This window comes from Haemorhous mexicanus, chromosome 7 (genome assembly GCF_027477595.1).
Source record: "Haemorhous mexicanus isolate bHaeMex1 chromosome 7, bHaeMex1.pri, whole genome shotgun sequence".
Classification (NCBI taxonomy): Eukaryota; Metazoa; Chordata; class Aves; order Passeriformes; family Fringillidae; genus Haemorhous; species Haemorhous mexicanus.
In genome coordinates this window covers 37,109,389-37,130,035 of record NC_082347.1, presented here as the reverse complement: position 1 = coordinate 37,130,035, position 20,647 = coordinate 37,109,389, and the positions used below count along the sequence as shown (strand labels likewise).

General features: G+C 40.2%; 1 protein-coding gene and 1 non-coding gene across 2 annotated transcripts in view; both read left to right on the top strand.

Annotated features, from left to right (window-relative positions):
• Window positions 1–20,647, top strand: part of EIF3A (eukaryotic translation initiation factor 3 subunit A) — a 28,907-nt gene that overhangs the window by 5,769 nt on the left and 2,491 nt on the right. Inside the window, exons 4-21 of the mRNA XM_059852048.1 lie at window positions 343–506; window positions 1,527–1,726; window positions 2,211–2,419; window positions 2,897–3,068; window positions 4,042–4,146; window positions 4,920–5,018; window positions 5,636–5,752; window positions 6,146–6,331; window positions 8,520–8,867; window positions 9,106–9,210; window positions 10,942–11,055; window positions 11,330–11,452; window positions 12,180–12,333; window positions 13,276–13,460; window positions 15,185–15,273; window positions 17,718–18,535; window positions 19,818–19,992; window positions 20,416–20,585. Coding sequence (XP_059708031.1) covers window positions 343–506; window positions 1,527–1,726; window positions 2,211–2,419; window positions 2,897–3,068; window positions 4,042–4,146; window positions 4,920–5,018; window positions 5,636–5,752; window positions 6,146–6,331; window positions 8,520–8,867; window positions 9,106–9,210; window positions 10,942–11,055; window positions 11,330–11,452; window positions 12,180–12,333; window positions 13,276–13,460; window positions 15,185–15,273; window positions 17,718–18,535; window positions 19,818–19,992; window positions 20,416–20,585 — 3,533 coding nt within the window. The remainder of the gene's footprint in view (window positions 1–342; window positions 507–1,526; window positions 1,727–2,210; window positions 2,420–2,896; window positions 3,069–4,041; window positions 4,147–4,919; window positions 5,019–5,635; window positions 5,753–6,145; window positions 6,332–8,519; window positions 8,868–9,105; window positions 9,211–10,941; window positions 11,056–11,329; window positions 11,453–12,179; window positions 12,334–13,275; window positions 13,461–15,184; window positions 15,274–17,717; window positions 18,536–19,817; window positions 19,993–20,415; window positions 20,586–20,647) is intronic.
• LOC132330222 (small nucleolar RNA SNORA19) lies at window positions 5,359–5,491 on the top strand. Its single transcript, XR_009487246.1, has one exon. It is a non-coding gene; the product is annotated as a small nucleolar RNA SNORA19 (small nucleolar RNA).

Below are 20,647 nucleotides of genomic sequence, written 5' to 3'. Positions count from 1 at the left end.
CCTGCTAGGAAAGAGAAGGTGAAAATCCTGGAGTTAGTTTTCCTTTGAAGGATACAAGTTTCTGATATCTTACCTCTGGAGCTTGGACATGTCAGTCATATATGCAGCAGCCAAAGTTTGAAACTTAAAACTTGGAAATAATTATCTGCGTCCTTTAAAGGAAAAGGGAGCAGTATGAGGGACCAGTTTGAAAATAAGCAATAGACCATTCAGCAGCAATTAGCTGTTCAGATTTGTCCAGACTCATCTTAGAACCTGGTAAGAAAAATTGATGAGAAAGAATTGTAGGGAATAAACCATTTCTCTTTTTTCTCTTTCCTTACCCCACTGCCCTGACTGAAGTGTTCTTTTGAGTGCTGTAAGTGGAGAAGACACTCAGGATCGTACTGACCGCCTGCTTTTGACACCCTGGGTTAAATTTCTGTGGGAGTCCTATAGACAGTGTTTGGATCTTCTCCGAAATAATTCTCGAGTAGAACGCCTGTACCATGACATTGCACAGCAAGGTAGGTGCAAAAGATGGAAACTTGAAGTATAATGATGTGGTGTTCCCCCCTTAAGGGGAGGGGAACATCAAGATTTGTAGATGCATGTGGTCAAAAGGAACAAGAATCAGAGGGTCCTCAAAAGCTTATAGAGTTTTAGTAGTGAATGACACGCTTGGCATGAAAATTGGTGTGTTAGTCCCTGACCTCCTAGTATAAGCATGTGGCAATGGGTTTGCGGTAAAAGAATAGGATAGAGGAAGAGAGTGTTAAAAGAGAGGGTTAGAGAGAAAGAATGGGAGGGTAAAAGAGAGAAGTCACCAGTCCTTAGTGTTGATCCAGCCGATGGGGGTGACCTGGGGTGTACACACACCTGGGCTTGACCTTTTTATGGATGAGTCTCTCACTTGTTATGCAAATACCTTCTCATGCTCCACCTGTTCACCTGGACCTTTCTGGAAATGGGTTGGAGGGCTTCCAGGGTTTTGGGTGGTCTTGATCCCCTCTACAGTCGATCCCCCCTTCTCGACCTCTTTCCTGCACTTGGATTGTGCTTATCTCTGAAAGCCAGAACAAGGACTGGTGTTTAAGAACTATGGGATTAATGACGGGTTTTTGTCTGTGTAATGTCCAGTCATTTGAAAGCTTTACCATCTTTAGATGACTGGAGAATTTTTCTGCCACGTTTTACAAAGCCAAAACCTGAATTCATGCCATTCACAGGATTTTGTGTGCTCTTAGTTCAGACTAAAAGCTGGAATCGCTGCATAAATTGGAACATTTTTAAAGAGACTTGAAGTATTCCCATTGCTCTTTAATCTTAATTATGTGGAAACATCTTCATCTTTTGAGGTCAAGATGAAAATGCGCTGCATTGTCACTTACTCATTATGTGTGACAGATTGTATCATGTTTGAGATGTCTTTTGACTGCAATGAAGATTTTTTTAAGTGTACTGATTTACATACTTGAATTCCGTTTAGAACTACCGTGAAGTCACCATTAGTGAACATTTTCCATTGCCATCATTCCTTTTTGCAGCTTTCAAGTTCTGCCTGCAGTACACGCGCAAAGCAGAGTTCCGCAAACTCTGCGATAACCTGCGGATGCACCTGGGGCAGATCCAGCGGCACCACAACCAAAGCACAGCCATCAACCTCAACAACCCTGACAGCCAGTCCATGCACCTGGAGACCAGGCTGGTGCAGCTGGACAGTGCTATCAGCATGGAGCTGTGGCAGGTATGCAGCAGGGCTCCCCATCACGCTTGGTCTGCAGCCTTTCCAGAATTTTCTCCGAGCTGTTCATGTCTCATGGTACATGCAGCAAGATGAAGAGAGGATAAGAGCTAAAGAATAAAGTTTTGATATCTAGAATATTGTATGCTTAGTCTGGTGTTCCTGCACAGCATTTCAAACCAAGCTTTGATGGTAGAACTTTGAGAGATTTTTTGTTTGGCTCCCCCCCCACTTTGGTATGTAGCTTGAAAATTGGAATGAAACAAATTTTCAAAAATACAGATAGTTAAGCTGAGAATGTCCAAATAATTTATTAAGAAAGAAGTATTTAATTTCATGTAACTGACAAAACTGAAGATCACAGCTTTCAGAAGTATTAAATATTTTATAGTCTTATAACCTTTATTAAATTTATGTTTTTCCTTTTTGGGGATGTTCCAAAAAACTTGCTAATAATGATGTATTTGGTTGTTTTGGGGTTTTTTAGGAGGCTTTCAAAGCAGTGGAAGATATTCATGGACTATTTGCATTGTCTAAGAAGCCACCCAAACCACAGCTGATGGCAAATTACTACCACAAAGTTTCAACTGTCTTCTGGAAATCAGGAAATGCTCTTTTTCACGCATCCACCCTTCACCGCCTTTATCACTTATCAAGAGAAATGCGAAAGAATCTCACACAAGAGGAGATGCAGAGGTGGGGAAAGATACTTGCTGTGATCTTAGAATCTGCTTTTAACCCCTTAGGTTCAAAAATAAACTAAGTTGTACCCCAAAAGAAGCAGATGACATGTATGGCTATGAGCAGCTCTGCCTAAATTGGCCAGTACTAATTGCCTCAAAAGAAATCTAGAGCAAGGAGGATGTTTTACAAAGCTGCAGTGTAAGTATTGTGAACATTAGCATCACCTTAGTTAAGCTTCTTTTTCTTTACTGAAAAGATATGCAAGTCAATAAATATCTAGGGGTTTGTTTTCTTTTTGTCTTTGGAGGGGTGGTATTTTCCTCACAAGATGTCACTATTTCCTCTCATGCTATAGTTGGTGTCTCCTCTGTTATTTCTGGTGTTTTTACACAGTTTTGCATCATGGATGCTCCTCATTCCTCTCTTGAACTAGTACATACACAAACAGGAATTATTAAGTGTTCTCTTGCCCTTCTGCTTTGTCGCCAGGATGTCCACTCGAGTCCTTTTGGCCACCCTGTCCATTCCAATAACTCCAGAGAGAACTGATATTGCTCGTCTCCTGGATATGGATGGAATCATCGTGGAGAAGCAGCGGCGCCTGGCCACTCTGCTGGGGCTGCAGGCCCCCCCCACACGGGCCAGCCTCATCAATGACATGGTGGGTACTGGGGTTCAGGTCAGCAGCTTCATAACACTGGGTCCTGTTCCTTCTAGAGCACTCTGCTTAGCTGTGAGACAGCAATTTTAAAGCTAAAACAGCTCTGTGGTTAATTGGAACTTAATTGCAGATTCATAAGGAGTGTTTGGAAATGGCAATGGTAATGAACACTTGTGTGCAATTCAATGTAGTCTTTTATGTCACCCAGGCAACAAATACTGATTTGAAACACTGAGGGGTCTGAAACATGTTGTGATCTAGAACTTTGGGGTTTTTTTTCTGACTCTGAAGTGTGTAATTAACTGAAGCAAGTGCTTATTTTTCTGTTTTAAATGTGTTTTGGATAAGCACGGGCCAGATGTCAAATGTTGGACCATATGGATCGAAGTGATTATGAAAACTTCCTTGTGTTTAATTTGAAGGGATGTTAGATTTATCTATCCTCAGACCTCCCCCAATACTCATAAACAGATTAGACATTAAGTAATGGGTATTTTCAGAGAATGTTTGAATTTCTTGCAGTCATTTGCACTCATATCTAAAATTTAGGTTCAAAGCTCATTTTACAATTTGAAGTAATTCTTGCAGTACCTTTCCAGTCTGCCTCAAACTCACAATTTAAGGCTTCAGAAATTTAATAATGAACAGAGATGTGTGGTTTTAGTTTGGATGTGAGCCTATGTTTGTGTAGTAGGCTTGTGTCTTAGAAATGGCTGAGGATGGTACTATAGTCTGTTTAGATTGTTTGTTTTTTGTCCACTTTTCCTTTTTTAACTACATTTCAGTGATGTAGTGTAGAACTACTGTCACTGCAGTTAAGAATGTAGTGAAAAATATTTAATTTCCTGTATTAAAAACCACATCTGTTTCCTGTTTAACTTGTTGAATATGAAATTCTTAAAGCATTAACTATTGATTGATACTGTATTCATGTTGAGAGCTTTGGATTTTTTTTTTTTTTTGTTGACTGTAGGTCAGGTTCAATGTAGTGCAATATGTTGTCCCAGAAGTGAAAGAACTTTACAATTGGCTTGAAGTAGACTTTCACCCGCTTAAGTTGAGTGCCCGTGTCAGCAAGGTAAGTTTTTTGTAGCTCTGTGTGTGTAGTAATTGGTCTTGACTAATAGTCTGTTATTTCAATATTGATTTGTGGTAAATATCAACCAGCTTTTTCTATTGCTTGATTTTTCAGTAGTAGCCTTGATTTGGTGAAGTTCCATCACCATGACATGTGCATGACATGTGAGAGTAAGCCAGGTTACTGAAATAGAATGAAAATTCACTCAGGTCTTTTAAGTGCTATTCAGAGGGCTCCATGAAGGTGCAGAGTTTTGGGAATGTGTCAGAAGGCTTTGTTGGTGGATATGATACTGAGGTAATTTTGTTTAAAGGTGCAAAATAAGAAGACTGTGTGCACACGTGGGCATATGCTGGCAAGTGGGTTGTATGCTAAGTGGAAAGATGAGCCAATGACTGGTTTTACTATTAAAAGGTAGAGTGTTGGGAGGTGGAATAATGTGAGAGCTGTTGATTAGTGGAAATTCTGCAGTTGATGTAGCACATCATGTTCTTTTTCTTTGATAGTGGGAACAAAGATATTTGAGGTGCTAAAAAGAACTTGAAGGTAAATTAGCAGTGTGGTAAATGTTGCCAGTGCTGTCAGTCGCCTTCATACAAAAACTGTCAGCTCTCCTTTGTAACTGTAAGTGTTCTGATCAAAGGATGCACTTCAGTAAAACAGTATCTGGACAGAAGTGCTCTTGTTTTAAGAGTGTAAACCAGAAATGTAACTTTAATGGTGAAGTTTGTACAGGTCAAGGAAGATAGAGTAACTTTTCAGACTTTTGATAGGTTCTGAACTGGGTGAAAGACCAAGCTGAAAAGGAACCTGAGCTGCAGCTGTACATTCCTCACCTGCAAAACAACACCATCCTTCGCCTTCTACAGCAGGTATGAGTAAAGATTATATATGTTCCTAAGTATACATAAGTTAGAATGTGCTTTGGAGGAAAAATAAGTTGGAAACTTTAATGCTGAAATAATTTTTCTTTCTATCAAATAGAAGACTGTTTGACTTTCAAATAAATTTTTCTAATATATAACCCATATCTTCAGTTTGTGCATCATTTAAATACAGCTACAGTAGCTATACTTGATAGTGGGGTACAGTGGTGTAGTTTCTTCTAGATTTTCTTCATTACTTCTCTTTGGAGTAATGTCAGGGAGGGAAGTATTTCACTTTTGGTTTTAGGTGTTTTTTTTTTATTATTGTATCGAAGTTTTTTATAAAATGCACATTTCATTGACCTGCTTTCATTACCAGTGATGAGCAGTGTTATTTCTGGTGTGCTAAAGAAATAGTTGAAGGCTAATTAGCAGCATAGCTGGATGTAGTTACTGCTGCCAGTCTCCTTCATACAACCTTAAACAGTACTTGAAACTGCATTCATATGTATGCATTCATTTGTTGACAATTTATTGAGTTAACTTTAAGGCCTCTACAACAACTTCTACTTCTGATTTCTTTATATTGAGGGAAAATACCTGATGTTTCTGTTCACATTCAGGTGGCCCAGATTTATCAAAGCATTGAGTTTGCTCGTCTGTGCACCCTGGTTCCCTTTGTGGATGCTTTCCAGCTGGAGCGTTGTATCGTGGATGCAGCCAGGCATTGTGACCTACAGGTGAGGGCTGTAGAAAGACTGTGTCATGTCTGGGTTCATGTGTATTGCATGTGATAAAAAGGAACTGGTTGACAGTGTGGAGGAAGAGACAAGAGTGATTAGTCTTTTAGTACTAATTTCATTGCCTCGTGAAAAGTTCAGCCTCTTCCAGTGATTTTGTTTTTGTTGTTGTTTGGGTTTGGTGTTTTTTTCTAAACCATTGAAATAAATCAAACCTTCATTAACAGTGCTATTTTTCTCCTACTAATTTGGGTGGTGTAGCAAAATTTTTTTTCAAGTAATTTCTGCTTAGAGCCTCTGTTGACTCATAGTGGTCATAGACAGAGCAACAGAGAAATTGTTCAATAAAAAAAATACAATCCTTTTTCTTCCTTTTTTTCTATTTTTGCAAAGGTTCGCCTTGATCACACAACCCGGACACTGAGTTTTGGTTCAGATTTGAATTACTGTACTAGAGAGGATGCTCCACTGGGCCCTCAGCTGCAGAGCATGCCTTCTGAGCAGATCAGAAACCAGCTGACTGCCATGTCCTCAGCTCTGGCTAAGGCTCTTGCAGTCATTAAGCCTCCTCACTTAATGGTAAGTGGTTTAAAGTCTTAGGAGAGTGTTGACAAAGCTTATATTTTAATGAATGTGTTTTCTCAGATTAGATGTTCCTTTTACTTTCTTTTTTTTTTTTCAGCTTTGTGGTAGTTGTTGTTTTTTTTTTTTTTGTGTGCTTTTAAAGAAGTCATTCTTGAAAGCACTCAGCTAGTTAGTTTCTAACTAACCAAAATAAGGCAAAATGTACACAAGAGGCCTGAGTTTAAAATTTCCAGTCTTGTAAATACCAGGTTTAGGATGTAACAAATAATAACTGTCCCATATGTGAGCCTACAGAACTAGGATTTGTTTAAAATTTTGCATGCATTTTTGAAAATCCAGGAGTCTGCTTTGTTTATTTGTCCTGGAGAAACTGCTGTTGTGAAAAACCTGGAATGCAGCTTTATAGAACAAAACATCCCACAGCTTAAAAACTGACATGTCTTTGTCACTTCTTTTCCTCCTCCCTGGGGCTCTTGGCTTCAAGGTCAGACTCACATTTCAGGTTTTTCCAGAGCTCTGTAGCAACAAGGTGTAAATCAGTCTTCAGATTTCCAGCATGCTTAGGTTGTGGCAAGTTAAACCTTCACTTCTTTTACTGGAGCAGTGGTAATTTTTTCATTTGTTTCAGGTTTATGAAAGATTTCATAACTGATATATGAGATATTTCTTCTATAGGGAACAAAGGCTGATAGCAACATGTCCATGTTAGATTCTCTACAGTTGAAATACTAAGTTTTAAGTAATATTAAGTAATATTCTTATACTTAATATTAACTAATATTCTTAAAATATAAATGCAGAAAGTAGAACTATATTAGGACACCCAGTGCTCACTTCTTGAACATATATTAGTGGTTTTATAGTGTTTAAGATAAAAGTATTTCTATATAAGTTTTTCCTTTAAAAGATTTGATTTGTGATTGATATTAGATAGTCATTTTGGAAGAAAAAAACATGCTTTAATTATACATTAGAGGATAGAAATGGCAGTTAGTCTTGCACTTGACATGTAAGTGCAGTTAGTAGCTGAATAAAACATAAATCCTCCTCATTTAACTCACTAGTGGCCATTACACTTGGAAAATTGGAGAACAGTATCAAGAACAATATCAATCAGTGTGGTTAGAGAAGCTACAGAACAAGTTGATATCCTTTTTTCCTTCACTATTCAGGTCAAAACCTTCCACTTTTGTCAGGTGCTTAAAAGCTATTAATTTGTAGCATTTCTAGTAATTCACAAAACCATTACATTAGAAACACCAAAGCTTTTTACTTTGGTGTTTCTGACACCTCCATTTAGCTTTAAATGTGTGCAGATCTGCAGCAAAGCACGGATGTTTCAGTGTTTTTACTGAGTGCCCTAGAAGTGACAGGTTACTAAAAATATCCCTGAGAGTGCTCACGTTTCAGGAGTAGCATGGCTGGGGGAGTGTGAGGAGCTGATTTGGGCTGCAGTGTTTGGCTGGACTCATGGAAATGTGCAGCTCCCTGTGCTGGCACAATGACACCTCCTTGTGTGTACAGCATGAATGTCCACAAAGAACTGGGGGGGTGCTCTGGGCAATGCTGGGGGTGGGAATGCTGCTTATAGAGCAGTCTGTGTTCTAGTGTCTAGAAGCCTAGTGCTTTTTACAAGGTAATGAAAATGCTTTTAAATACAATGTTTAAGTAGTTGACTTATTTTTTTATCATCTCACTGATAGTATTTTGTGTTAATTAGGTTACATTTTTCTTCTGTTGGTGTGTTTGGAAAATAACAAAATTTAAATGAACAGCTTTGGTGAAATACAGTACATGTGGTGATATGCTTGTAAACACATACAGAGACAAACAAGATTGGCCCACACACCTATTGCAGGCAAAGGTTTCAATATCAATAACATCTGGGTCTACAGTATTTTTGGATGGGAAAAGTCAAACTGTCATACCCAAGCCATGTTGCAGAATATTGTCTTTTACAGACAAGTTTCTCCATGTGCTCATGATTCTGGGCCCTTGGTACTGCCTGGGATGCCACTTGGATGAGTGATTAGATTTGCCCCTACAGCTGTACTTCCATTCTGTTGGCAAGTTTGGAGAATAGAGTTAACTTTGCATTTTCCTTGAGAAGCATTTGCTTTGCTTACTGCCTTTTTAAAGAGGGACTGTTTACATCATTGTCTTATTCTCAATTTAAATCCAGCAAGAGAAGGAAGAACAGCATCAGCTGGCAGTCACTGCCTTCCTGAAAAATTCCAGGAAAGAGCACCAGCGTATCCTTGCACGCCGTCAGACCATAGAGGAGAGAAAGGAGCGCCTGGAAAGTTTGAACATCCAGCGAGAAAAGGAAGAGCTGGAACAACGGGAAGCAGAACTGCAGAAAGTGAGGAAAGCTGAGGAGGAGAGGCTGCGCCAGGAGGCAAAGGAGAGGGAGAAGGAGAGGATCCTGCAGGAGCATGAGCAGATCAAAAAGAAAACTGTTCGGGAGCGCTTGGAGCAGATTAAGAAGACTGAACTGGGAGCCAAAGCATTTAAAGATATTGATATTGAGGTAGGGGATTTATTGTTGCAGTGGGGAGTTATTTTGTTATTTCAGTGTTATGTTGCTGCGCTGCCTGAGTTTCATAGGTTTGTACTGCAACTGGTCTTACAGTCTCTCTTAAAAATGAGACAATTAAGTAAACTTTAGTTCTGGGTTTGGATGGGACCTTTTTTACTTGCGGGGATAAAGACCACTTTTTGTGGGAGTTTTTTTCTCCTTTTTGTATTGATAACTTACTTGGTTGTAGGATCTTGAAGAATTGGATCCTGACTTTATTATGGCTAAACAAGTGGAACAACTGGAAAAAGAAAAGAAGGAACTTCAGGAACGACTGAAGAATCAGGAGAAAAAGGTACAAAGTAGGAAGGGTAAAAATGTCCATACAGTTTTTTAGTGAATGTGATCTGTGTTGATACATATATGTGCATACACACACATGTATAATACTAGTGTTGGAAATGTTACTGTTTAAAACTAAAGAAAGGTAAATGTGTTATATACCAATTGAGTCTCTGGTTTCGGTGCAAAAATTAATGTTCTCATTCAAGTTCATTTGAAAAAGGACCCTTAAGCTGGATGTGAACTGAGTCTTAGTTGGGAAGACTTGTAATTAAAAAATATTCAGAACAGGTTAAATGTTTGTGGAAGGAGAGACCATTATGGAGAAGCAAAATTAATTAATGGTCTTAGTCCTCACTGAAAGAGAGGAAACTCCACTGCTAGAGCCCTCATAGATGGCAGAATAGGATCTGACTGAAACATGGGTAGCTATAAAAGTGTGAGAAATGTGTAGTAATAAATAGAAACACATGACCTGGGCAAGGTTGAACTCCGCCAGGGCTTCCTGCTGTATTCAGGAATGAAACAGGGGTTCTGTGGTACAGTTGGTGACTTGGGTCACTTAAAACTGCTTTGAAGAAAAATGGCAAGTAGAAAGTGGCAGGTTAGTTGAAAAGGTTCCATTGAGGATCTTGGACACTGCAGGTCTGTAAAGCTGTTGCTTACACTGGATGGAGGAGCAGAAGATACATTACTATAGAATTAGTAGTACCCTGAGTGAATATGATCTACCTGGGAAAGTCAGCTCAGCTTCTAAAAAAGGAATGTTAGCAAGGGCTTCCTCTCAGAGTTCTCTGAAGCTGTCAAAGCAAACATATGACTAAGGCTGATCTTATGGGTGCATCTAAGTTGGATTTCAAAAAAAGCTTTTTCCAAAGCTCTTCACAAAAAACCCCAGCTTAGTAGTGTGACAAAAGGAAGTCTTTGAATTATGTTCTGGTTAGATAGATTTAAAACTTTATTGAAAGCTGGGGAAAGAATCCCTCAGTCCTTGGCTTTGCATATTAAATTATGGGCTTCAAACTTAACATTCTTTGCCAGCAGTGGGAAATTGGTTCTTCTGCATTTTGAGCACTGTCTGCAGTTCTGGTCTCTTTATGTCTAAAAGGATGTGGCTGAACTGGAAGTTTGACAGGAGGCCAACAAGAATTATCAATGATACAGATTGGCTTCCATGTAAAATAGTACCCCTCTGTCTGACAGATTTCTAGAGAGAGGATGTGGTGCCAGTCTGTAAGAGTGTGCCTGTTGTAAGAGCTGCTGGTGGGAGCAGTTGTTCTTGCACTGCCTGCAAGGGGTAGGGGAGTGAGAAGCATCAAATGAAGCCAGCAGGAGCCATGTTCAGAGCTGTTTGTAGGTAGAAGTTGGATCTTCATGCTGTGAGCCACAGACATGCAGGAGTTCTTTCCAAGGTGCATAGTTGTATATGAAAAGCTTTGAGCTCAGGACAAGAGAGGAAATCCACTGTTTAAAATATAAAAATACTTTCAACACAGAAATGCTGGGAGCTGAAAACGGATGATGCTGAGAGAGAATTATGATGTGCCTGTCTCCATTCCTGCATCCTTGCCTGGGAGTACACTTAGTTGCCAGTAGTAGAGGCAGGTTCTTTGTTAGGTTGACCTTAGATGGTCCGGTGTGGTTGTTGCTATTTTGCCATAAATATCAGTTATATTGGAGAAGCCTCCAGAAATCAGTTTATGTGAGCATTATGTCACACTAAAGATGTGTTATCTTTACTCAGATTGACTATTTTGAAAGAGCAAAGCGCTTGGAAGAAATTCCTTTAATAAAGACTGCTTATGAGGAACAAAGAGTGCATGATATGGAGCTGTGGGAGCAACAGGAAGAAGAAAGGGTAAGAATTTTTTGTTCAGTTGATAAAGTGCAATGCATGAAAAATAGTGAGGTTTGCACTGTTTTCTTTTTCCCAGCTCTTTCCAAAAAAGAAAGATTGAAATCTTTAAACAAATTCACAAATTGTGAGCTGTGTGCTTTCATTGTTTTAGTGGACAGCAATTTCTTCTGTCTTTGCTTTGAAAGGGGAAGAGAAATTTTCACCTTCTAGTGGCTGGGGTAGATTGAATCCAAATGTATAGTAAAGTTGTACTTTGTATATTTTCTGTTTTCAGATCACCACCCTGCAGCTGGAGCGTGAGAAAGCCCTTGAGCACAAGAGCAGACTCTCCAGGATGTTGGAGGATAGAGATTTATTTGAAGCCAGGCTCAAGGCATCACGACGAACAGTTTATGAGGTACATGAGATGTGGCATTACTAACAAAGTACACCCCTAAAGTGAGGAACTAAAACTGGTTCTTCATGAAACTAGAAAAAAATTAGTATTTAAAATGGTCCAGAACTGTAGAATTGCTAATTTTCTGCTTTGGCTTTTATGTTAAATTTCATGCACCCGTTCCTAGGTAGTATCACTTGAAATTTTTGACAGTTTCTGGAATAGGTAATATGGAAAATAAAAGAGGGGATAAATTATTTATTTCAGTACAGCTATTAGTAAGGGATCACTGGGTGTCATAGGCAAGCAGCTTTATCTGCCTGTTTATAGCTTTGGGTATTTGGCTATGTGGGAGTAAAAACCAGCTTTACCAAAAAAAAAGCAGCAGAGTTGTTATGTTGATATAAATTAGTAACTCCATATGATTCTTTGCAATAATAGGGATAATTTTGGGTAATATGTTTTAGGTACAGATTAATTATTATTAGGCAATTCCTTTCTGAAAAAGCAGATAAAGAACTAATACTGTACATGATGATTTGATCATGTCTTCTACGCTGGAGTATATTTTTTTATACTAAATCAATTACAGAATAGGTTGACATGGCAAACAGGTCATTTTGCAGTGGAGCAGAATTAATATGTTGCATTGTTTTGAGTTTCTGTGTAGCTTTATTTAACAATTGTGTAACTGCCTAGCTCTCAGACATTACAGTGTGGTGTTCTGAGGTGTCTCGTTGTATTTCAGGATAAACTGAAGCAGTTCCAGGAGCGCTTGGCAGAGGAGCGGCGGAACCGTCTGGAGGAACGCAAGAAGCAGCGCAAAGAGGAGAGGCGCATCACTTACTACAGGGAGAAGGAGGAGGAGGAGCAAAGGCTACGGGAGGAGCAGCTGCTTAAAGGTGGGATTGAGAATTCTATTCTATTTCATTCTTTGCATCCTTGAGCCTTCCCATTTTATAACACAGCTAGTGTCTGGTTTTCCTGTTTCATGAGTTTGGAGGAAGTCTTTTCAACTTCCAGTTGTCTCACCTTCCTTGCTTACCTGTGAAGCATCGACAGGAAGGTAAAGCTTTGTAGCTCCTAGACATGAGTGAAGGAGGAGATAAAGTAAGGGAGGCTAATGAAAAATGAGTCTTTGATTTTAGCCTATAGTTGGAGTTCTGGTCACTTGTTTGTGAACATCTTAAAGAGAAAAGAACATTGGTGTCAGATCAAGAGCTCCAAAATTGTAAATTACTCACGCACCTTTTCTTGTTAATTGTTGTCTCTGATAGCCCTAATAGCCTGTTTTCAGGGCTTTAGAGGAGAAGAGGTGGTTGGCAAACTGCAGGATGATTTTCTGCCCTATTTGTCAATTGGAGATTGAAGATTTTATGTATCAGAGTTCATCACAATGCAGTACTTAAAAAACAAACAAAACCAGAAGCAGTCATGAATATCAAATTTCTGACACTGTTAGCTGATTTTTTTGTTTGATATTTTCTGAGGGAGGGATCCTTTACCATGTTTGAGGTAGTTGGTGATATTTTAGTTGCTACAGTTATGGTCTGTACATTGAATTAACATACAGGTATTGGAACTCTTTCTTGCTAGCTGTTCAAGATGTCTCATTAATGGATGTATCCAGGGTCCTTTTCCTATTGCTTTTGAGTTAGGCAACTTGCAGAAAACAGGCTCTGTGGTTAGCTAAACACATCATATGAAATGCTTGTATTTTTAAGAGTGTTTATTTTTTATAGAGTCCAAGGGGAGAGACTGTATTATGGAACCCTTCTGTGGATGCAGCAGAGTAATGGAATTTGTGTTGGTAACAAGTTCTCTGTGTGTTTGCAACTGTGCAGAGCGCGAGGAGAAGGAGCGCATCGAGCGCGAGAAGCGCGAGCAGGAGCAGCGGGAGTACCAGGAGCGGGTCAAGAAACTGGAGGAGCTGGAGAAGAAAAAACGTCAGAGAGAAATGGAGATAGAGGAAAGAGAGCGCCGCCGAGAGGAAGAGAGGAGAGGGCTGGATGACCCATTTTCAAGGAAGGTGGGTAATTCCTGCAGGTTTGTTTCTTTCTGACTGCTCCTTCTTCAGTAGTTTATTTGAAATAAGGTTTTTGTAAAGTCAGAGGTTTGTTTATTTATATTTATTTCTTAAGTTAGAATGTGAGTGGCTAAATTCATAATTGAATTACTGTCATTTAGTTTCAGCTCACCATCAGGATCTGGAATCTCTTGTTTAGCAATAAAGTAAAATAAAAAAACTACCTGGAAGCTAAAATCGCCATGCTGTTTAAAAACTAAATTAATAAAAACTAAAATGAATATTGGACAAAATTTCCTTTAATACAAAAGGAAGAAAAACTACTGGAAGCAAGTGCAGTGACTCATGCAAAAGTCAGAAATTCAAGTAGATATCGAAGGAAAATATTAAACATATTAATATGTTCCTTCCCATATTAAACATAAAAGCATAGTTTTGTATTTTATAAGAAATATGCAATAACATAAACCCAAGATGTGTGTGCAGCTTTCTCTTTACAAATGTAACTTGGGTTGGGAGAACTTGTTACCCCAACCCAACAGGAAATAAAACAACAAAAGTTACTTGGAAATGTTTAATGGTTTAAAAGAATGTAACTAAGTACCATAAACCTTCTACACTCCCACTCTTTCAAAACTTACCTTTCAAGAGAACTAGTTTTAAATTTCATCCCCCACAGCCTTTCTCTTTGTTTAATACATATTTCATTGAGGAACACTATGAAGATAAGTTATCAGCTTGTATAAATTGTTTTGACAGTCTGTCAAGTAAATAATCATGATGGGTATTTTTCACATAAGGGGTCTCCTATCTGTGGGCACTTGATTATGTGGAAAAGCTGGCTCAGGTTCTGAGAGAGATACCTGTACCACTCCAGAAATTCCATTTACAGTTTTGGGATTCTTTGCTCACCATTGTTATTTAGGGTAATTTCAAAAGCATTTAAGGCGACAAAGTAGTGGATATGCAAGGTGTTGGTTAACCTATATTGACAAATAAAAACACTTTTCAAAGAGGTGTTTAAAACTGGAATACTCTTCTTATAAAGAGGTTGTGTGATTATGTGAAATCAGGTATTTTGGATGGTTTAGCTTAACTAGTTTCGGGTAGTGGAGTTAAGGCATAAAAATCCATTTAAATGATTTGTCTGGCAATGGAGAGACACATTTTAACTGCTGATTCCCACAGGTTGCTCTGCCCTGCAACCTGTGGGAATCACTAATACCTCACCTCTTCTGTGCACTGAGGTATTGGGAACAGAATTGTTCTTGCCACAGAGAGCTTTCAGTGTATTCAGTTACATTTCCTGATGAGATCAGAAAGCACAAAAGCAAATAATTACTTAAGTTCATTCCTGTTTTATAAAGGCCAAGGAAAAGTTAAACTGTTAGAACATCTCTTTTGTGTCAACAGGTAGTGGCTTTGGCTGACTGTAGCTGTTCAATTGTTCATACACTTTTTATAAACTTTTTGGTGTATTTGCATATATCTTCCCCTGCTGGTAAAGTGTATGGCACAAGGGGAACCATGTTTTTGTTTGAACTGCAGCAGAAACAATAAAGTCAGTTAAAACTATACTTCACTTACTCAAACTCCTAATAGTTCTGTGGTCTGCAGTGTGACAAGTGAGTTTTTAATGACATAACATGCTCAAGAGTGAATTATATGTTGAAAATCTTTGTTTTAAACATTCAAAGAGAATGTTCCTAATTTCTCTTGGCATGCAGGAATCTCGTTGGGGTGACAGGGAGTCTGAAAGCTCCTGGAGAAGAGGAGGCGAGCCGGAATCTGAATGGCGTCGAGCACCAGTGGAGAGGTAATCAGGGCTTACCAAGCTCCAGTTACACTGGATCAAAGTATGGAGGCTCCCATTTTGCTGCTACTGCTCAAGCTGCACTAACTGAGTAATAGCTCATGCCTCTACATCTCGGAAAGTTGCTGTCTATTAAAAAGTTGCTTTGTAAGGATCTCAGAATGAGAGAGAGGTTTTATCTTGGAGCCATGCTCAGATAACATTCCTGTTTTATTTGGCTTAGATATGTGAAGGCAAGCAGGCACCTTCTGTGTGTGATAAACAACTTGCTTCCTTGGATTCCTTTTTAAATTAACAACTTCTCTCCCACTCAAACACTGGTGTCAGTTCTGTAAATACAGAATGGAGAAGGATGACAAGCAAGTACAGTGTTCCTGGATGATGAAATTCTGAGATTTTCCATTTAGAAAACTGATAGTAACTGTGCAAGTCCCAGAGTAAGTCACAGAGCAGAAAACACATGCCATAAATTAGACTAAGTTCTGAAGAGCTGTATTGAACAGGGAGGGATAGATTTCTGAAGGAAGAATATTATGAATGTACTTTGAACTTTAAAAATATTTTAAAAATCCACACTTGTTTACATTTATTTTGGATATGTTCACTAATAATGAAAACTGTTTATACAGTTGTAGAAAACAAGATTTTAAACATTTGTCTGTTTTTCTGCTCCACATCATGATGAACTGTAGCTAAAAATATTTCTGATGGTGTACATCTAGTTGTTCTTAAAAGCCTGTGCTGATGGAGATGACACTGCTGATTCCAACTGGCAGTATGTTTTATTGCTTAATTAGCTTTGCAGGTAGATAGATATTTGTAAATGTCTAACCCTAATTTCCAGTACAGCAATTTAAATCCATTACTGCTTAATCTGACTTCAGTGGAAGCAAGTTTATTGACTCTTTCTCTCTCTGGTAATTTCTTGCAATGTTTTAGAAGGGCATGATATCTCTATGAACAAAATAAAATTCCATCTTTCCTTAAAAGCTGTGTTGCCATTCTTGGTAGTGATCCACTTTGTCATGAGCTGCAGAATCTAACAATTGGATGAAACTGCTTTGTGAAGCCTTTCACTACAAATACATTGCATAAGCTGTGGTGTCCCATCCCTGGAAATGTTCCAGGCCAGGTTGGACAGGGCTTGGAGCAACCTGGGATAGTGGAAGGTGTCCCTGCCCATGGCAGGGCGTGGAATGAGATAATCTTCAAGGTCTCTTCCAACCCAAACCATTCTGTAATTTTGTGTTTAATTTTATTTGTATCCTTCAATGGATTTGTTTTTTTCCACACAGAGTGATGCAGCTTGTCTTAGTCATTTCTCATTCAACTTTCCTAGAGATAATTAGAGGTAGTTTAAAAGTAATAGTTTAAAATTAGATTTAAAAATCCTAAGACACTGAGACAGTATCTGAATGAATTAAATACTTGTTCATCTGATAAACATTATAACCATTCTTCCACATGTCTTTTATGGTAAAATAATCAGATTTTTCAAAGGGGAAGATTATCCAATTTGAGTCTAAATGGAAATTAACAATCTCCATGTCTTGGTTTTTACCTCACAGATCAATGATAATTGCATTCTCCCTTATTCTTCCAAACCCAGGAAATTCACTGCTTGCAACTCCTCAAAATTCTGGAGACTCTTGAGTGGTCACAAACTGTTGTCTCTTTGTTCTCACCTCTTCAAGCCCTACATCTGCTGTTTTGTAGCAAGTCCTTGCTAGTTTATTGTTTACATTTTAGTAGTATAGTAGATTTCTAAACCTTGGGGTGTTCTTTCTGTTGTGTTTTGGTTAGGGTTTTATTTTTTTTAAATCCATGAGATTCAGCCTCTGCAGCTTCTCTGCTCCTGCCAAAAAGCAGGTACCAAGCATTTCTGTGATGTTTATTTCTTGTTTCTTTTTCTTTTTTTTTTATTTCTGAGGAAGGTTAATTTCCTGAAATAAAGAAATTAATTTGGTCATAAAACCAGGGTTTATGGTCTATATGTATGTTTAAAATCTTGTAGACAGCAGAGTTAATGGTGTGTAGGGTTGGCATGTGCTTGGAGAGAGGGATACTTTATTGATGATTGTGAGGTTTTTTTAGTATTGATTTTTTGAGGCTTAGGTCAAGTTTGCCAAATTAGGCTTGGTGTAGAAGCAAGCCCTCTTCTCTGTGATGTTGCAGCAGATAACCAACAGGGGACTGTCCAAACTGTAGTTTGAAAGGAGATGATGAACTGCTGAGTCTTTACTGAAGCTGTAGGGACAGTGACCTACCGCTTTCCCATAGCAATGAGGGCGTTAAAAGGTGCATTTTGAAACTGCACACTTTGTGTGTTTGGAGCCACTCACCAAGTGGGTGCAGTCAGAAATGGCTTTGAGGGGCTTGATGCTGTTGATGTAAATCTTTGCTGGATGCCACCTTCCACTTTTCACTCATTCCCTGTGGTTTTGCAGAGACTGGCGTCGAGGAGATCCACGAGACGATGACCGACCGTTCCGCCGCGGGGACGATCTGCCTCGGCGAGGGGATGACCTGCCCAGGCGTGGTCCTGCAGATGACAAGGAGCGTCCTCCAGAATCAGCAGAGGACAGGCCACCTAGACGGGAAGGGGACGAGGACAGGCCCCCGAGGCGAGAAGGGGATGAGGACAGGCCCCCCAGACGTGGCTTGGATGAGGACAGGCCGCCCCGGCGTGGTTTGGATGATGACAGAGGAAGCTGGCGAGCTGCAGATGACGACAGGGGTCCCAGACGTGCCCTGGATGATGACAGGCCCCCCAGACGTGCCCTGGATGATGACAGGCCCCCCAGACGTGCCCTGGATGATGACAGGCCCCCCAGACGTGCCCTGGATGATGACAGACCACCCAGACGTGCCCTGGATGACGACAGGCCCCCCCGGCGCGGCTTGGACGATGACAGAGGCAGCTGGCGCGCGGCAGATGATGACAGAGGGCCCCGGCGCGGGCTGGATGACGACCGGCCGCCCCGCCGGGCCCTGGATGAGGACAGGCCTCCCAGGCGAGCCCTGGATGATGACAGGGGCAGCTGGCGGGCTGCAGATGATGACAGGGGGCCCCGGCGCGGGCTGGATGATGACAGAGGGCCCCGGCGCGGGCTGGATGACGACAGGATGGCCCGGCGGGATGAGGACAGGGGACCCTGGCGGAACGCGGACGATGACAGGCTCTCCAGGAGAGACGATGACAGGGGCCCATGGCGTGGCGGTGAGGACTCGAGGCCAGGTCCTTGGAGACCATTTGGTAAACCAGGTAAAACATACAAACAATAATCCTCCCTCCAAAGTGTGTGTTGTCCTCATAGATAGTGGATGTAACATACTTGATGCCAGAGATCGGAGAATCAGCTCTGAAAACATCTGGATTAATTTGGTTTATGTGGACACTCCTCCACTTAGTATATTTAAACCTTTTCATTTGGTTGAATTAAAAGAAAATTGCATGTCTGGAAGATACGTGATGATCACACACTTAACATTGGTCACTTCCCTGTGTGCAAAAGCAAAATATGCAAGTTGAATGCTCTGCTGGGAGCATTCTCACTAGATTAGCACACCTTGGACTCTTTCCCTACCCCTTCCACATGTCTGAAGTTCATCTCCTAAAGGAAGATTTTGCTACTTCATTCAAGTGGGTGTGGTTTTGATAAGCCCTTTCTGTGTGTACAGAGATAACGTTTTTAACATTCCCTTTTTGTTTTTAACCCTTACTGAGAGTCCTGCTTAGAGCAGAGCTTGGATTAGATGACCTTCTGAGGTCCCTTAAAATCTGAATTATCCTGTTCTTGTATTGTTTATTTGTATTCTTAAGTGTCATTGATGGTGTCTAGAGCTGTTTCTGATTCTTTTCAGAACTGTTGATGACATTTTAATGTTAGATATTATTTTGATTTCCTGGTTCTTTTCACTTATGTATTGCCAGGCACCATGTCAGCTTTCATAGACACTAATTATGTAATCTGAACCTTTAGAAAACTTACTATAAATATCAAAACTTGCACTCCAGTTTTTTCTATTTGAAACCAAAGCAGGCTACATAATAAAGAACTCCCATTCATAAGTGACAGAGCAGTACTGCAGAGTGCACTGTGTTAAGTGGATGGTTACAAAAGTCACATTTTAAAGTAGTGCTTTAAAAAACAGTAAATTCTTTAAAAATCTGCTTCCTTAAAATCTCCTCACTTGTTGATTTTCACAAAGGAATCTGCTGTCTGGGCTACGCCCTTTGCTTCTTCTTGCACTTGTGTTGCACCAGACCCTTGTGGTTTTTTTGCTGAAAACTGCAGAGTGCAGCCAGCTGGACTGTTGCAGGCAGTCCTGACAGGAGGTGTGCATTACTGGCTTTACATTTAGCAGCTTGCACAGGGTTTTCTCTGTGGCTCCCATGTGCAAACTTCTTACAAACATCTTGAGTTGGATCTTCAGGAGTAAGAACTTGAAGAACCAGTTCCTGTGACAGAAGTAAAGGGCTCTTTGTCTACAAGAGAGATCAGAGGTCAGTCACGAGCTCCTTTGACTGTGTTTCTTTCTTACAGGGGGGTGGAGAGAACGGGAGAAGGCTCGTGAGGACAGCTGGGGCCCTCCCCGAGACTCCAGACCTTCGGGAGACCGTGAATGGGATCGAGACAAAGATCGGGATGAAAGTGAGAAGGAGCGGGAGTTCGACAGGGAGAGAGATTTTGATCGAGACGATCGTTTCAGGCGTCCCAGGTCTGACTGCTCTGTTAAGTACTTCTAGAATGTTTCTGCAAAAAGAAAAAAGGGCCCTGCTGATACAGAAATAACGTGGAATTGCTGAGTGAAAGGAACAAGGGTTACTTTGTGTGAAACTAAGCACTTTAGGGCAGCAAATGGATAGGGGCATTTTGGGGCCTTTTTGGTTTGTTATTTTTAGGATGATATCTGTTAACAGGAGGAATTCCAAAATGCTTAAAATGCTTTTAAATTTTTCTTTTTAACCTATTATCAAGAGAATTCCATGTTAGGCTCTGGGAAAACAAAACCAATTTTGGAAGTATGTTAAATAGATACCCACTAGGCCTGTAAATATCCGTGTTGTGATTTATTACTGCTCCTTTCCATAGCAAAGATAAAAATCCTAACATTTCATTTTTATGTTTTTCATGGCCAAAGGGATGAAGGCGGTTGGAGGAGAGGGCCAGCTGAGGAAACTTCCAGCTGGAGAGATTCGAGTCGTCGTGAGGAGTGGGACAGAGGTGGCCGTGACATGAGAGACCGACGTGGTGACGACAGGGAGCCGCCCCTCAGGAGAGGACCCCCGCTGCGATCCGAGCGGGAAGAGCGTACGTTCATTTTAGTGTCCCTAAAGTCCTTCATCCTGCACAGAGCCTCCCTCTTCCTGACA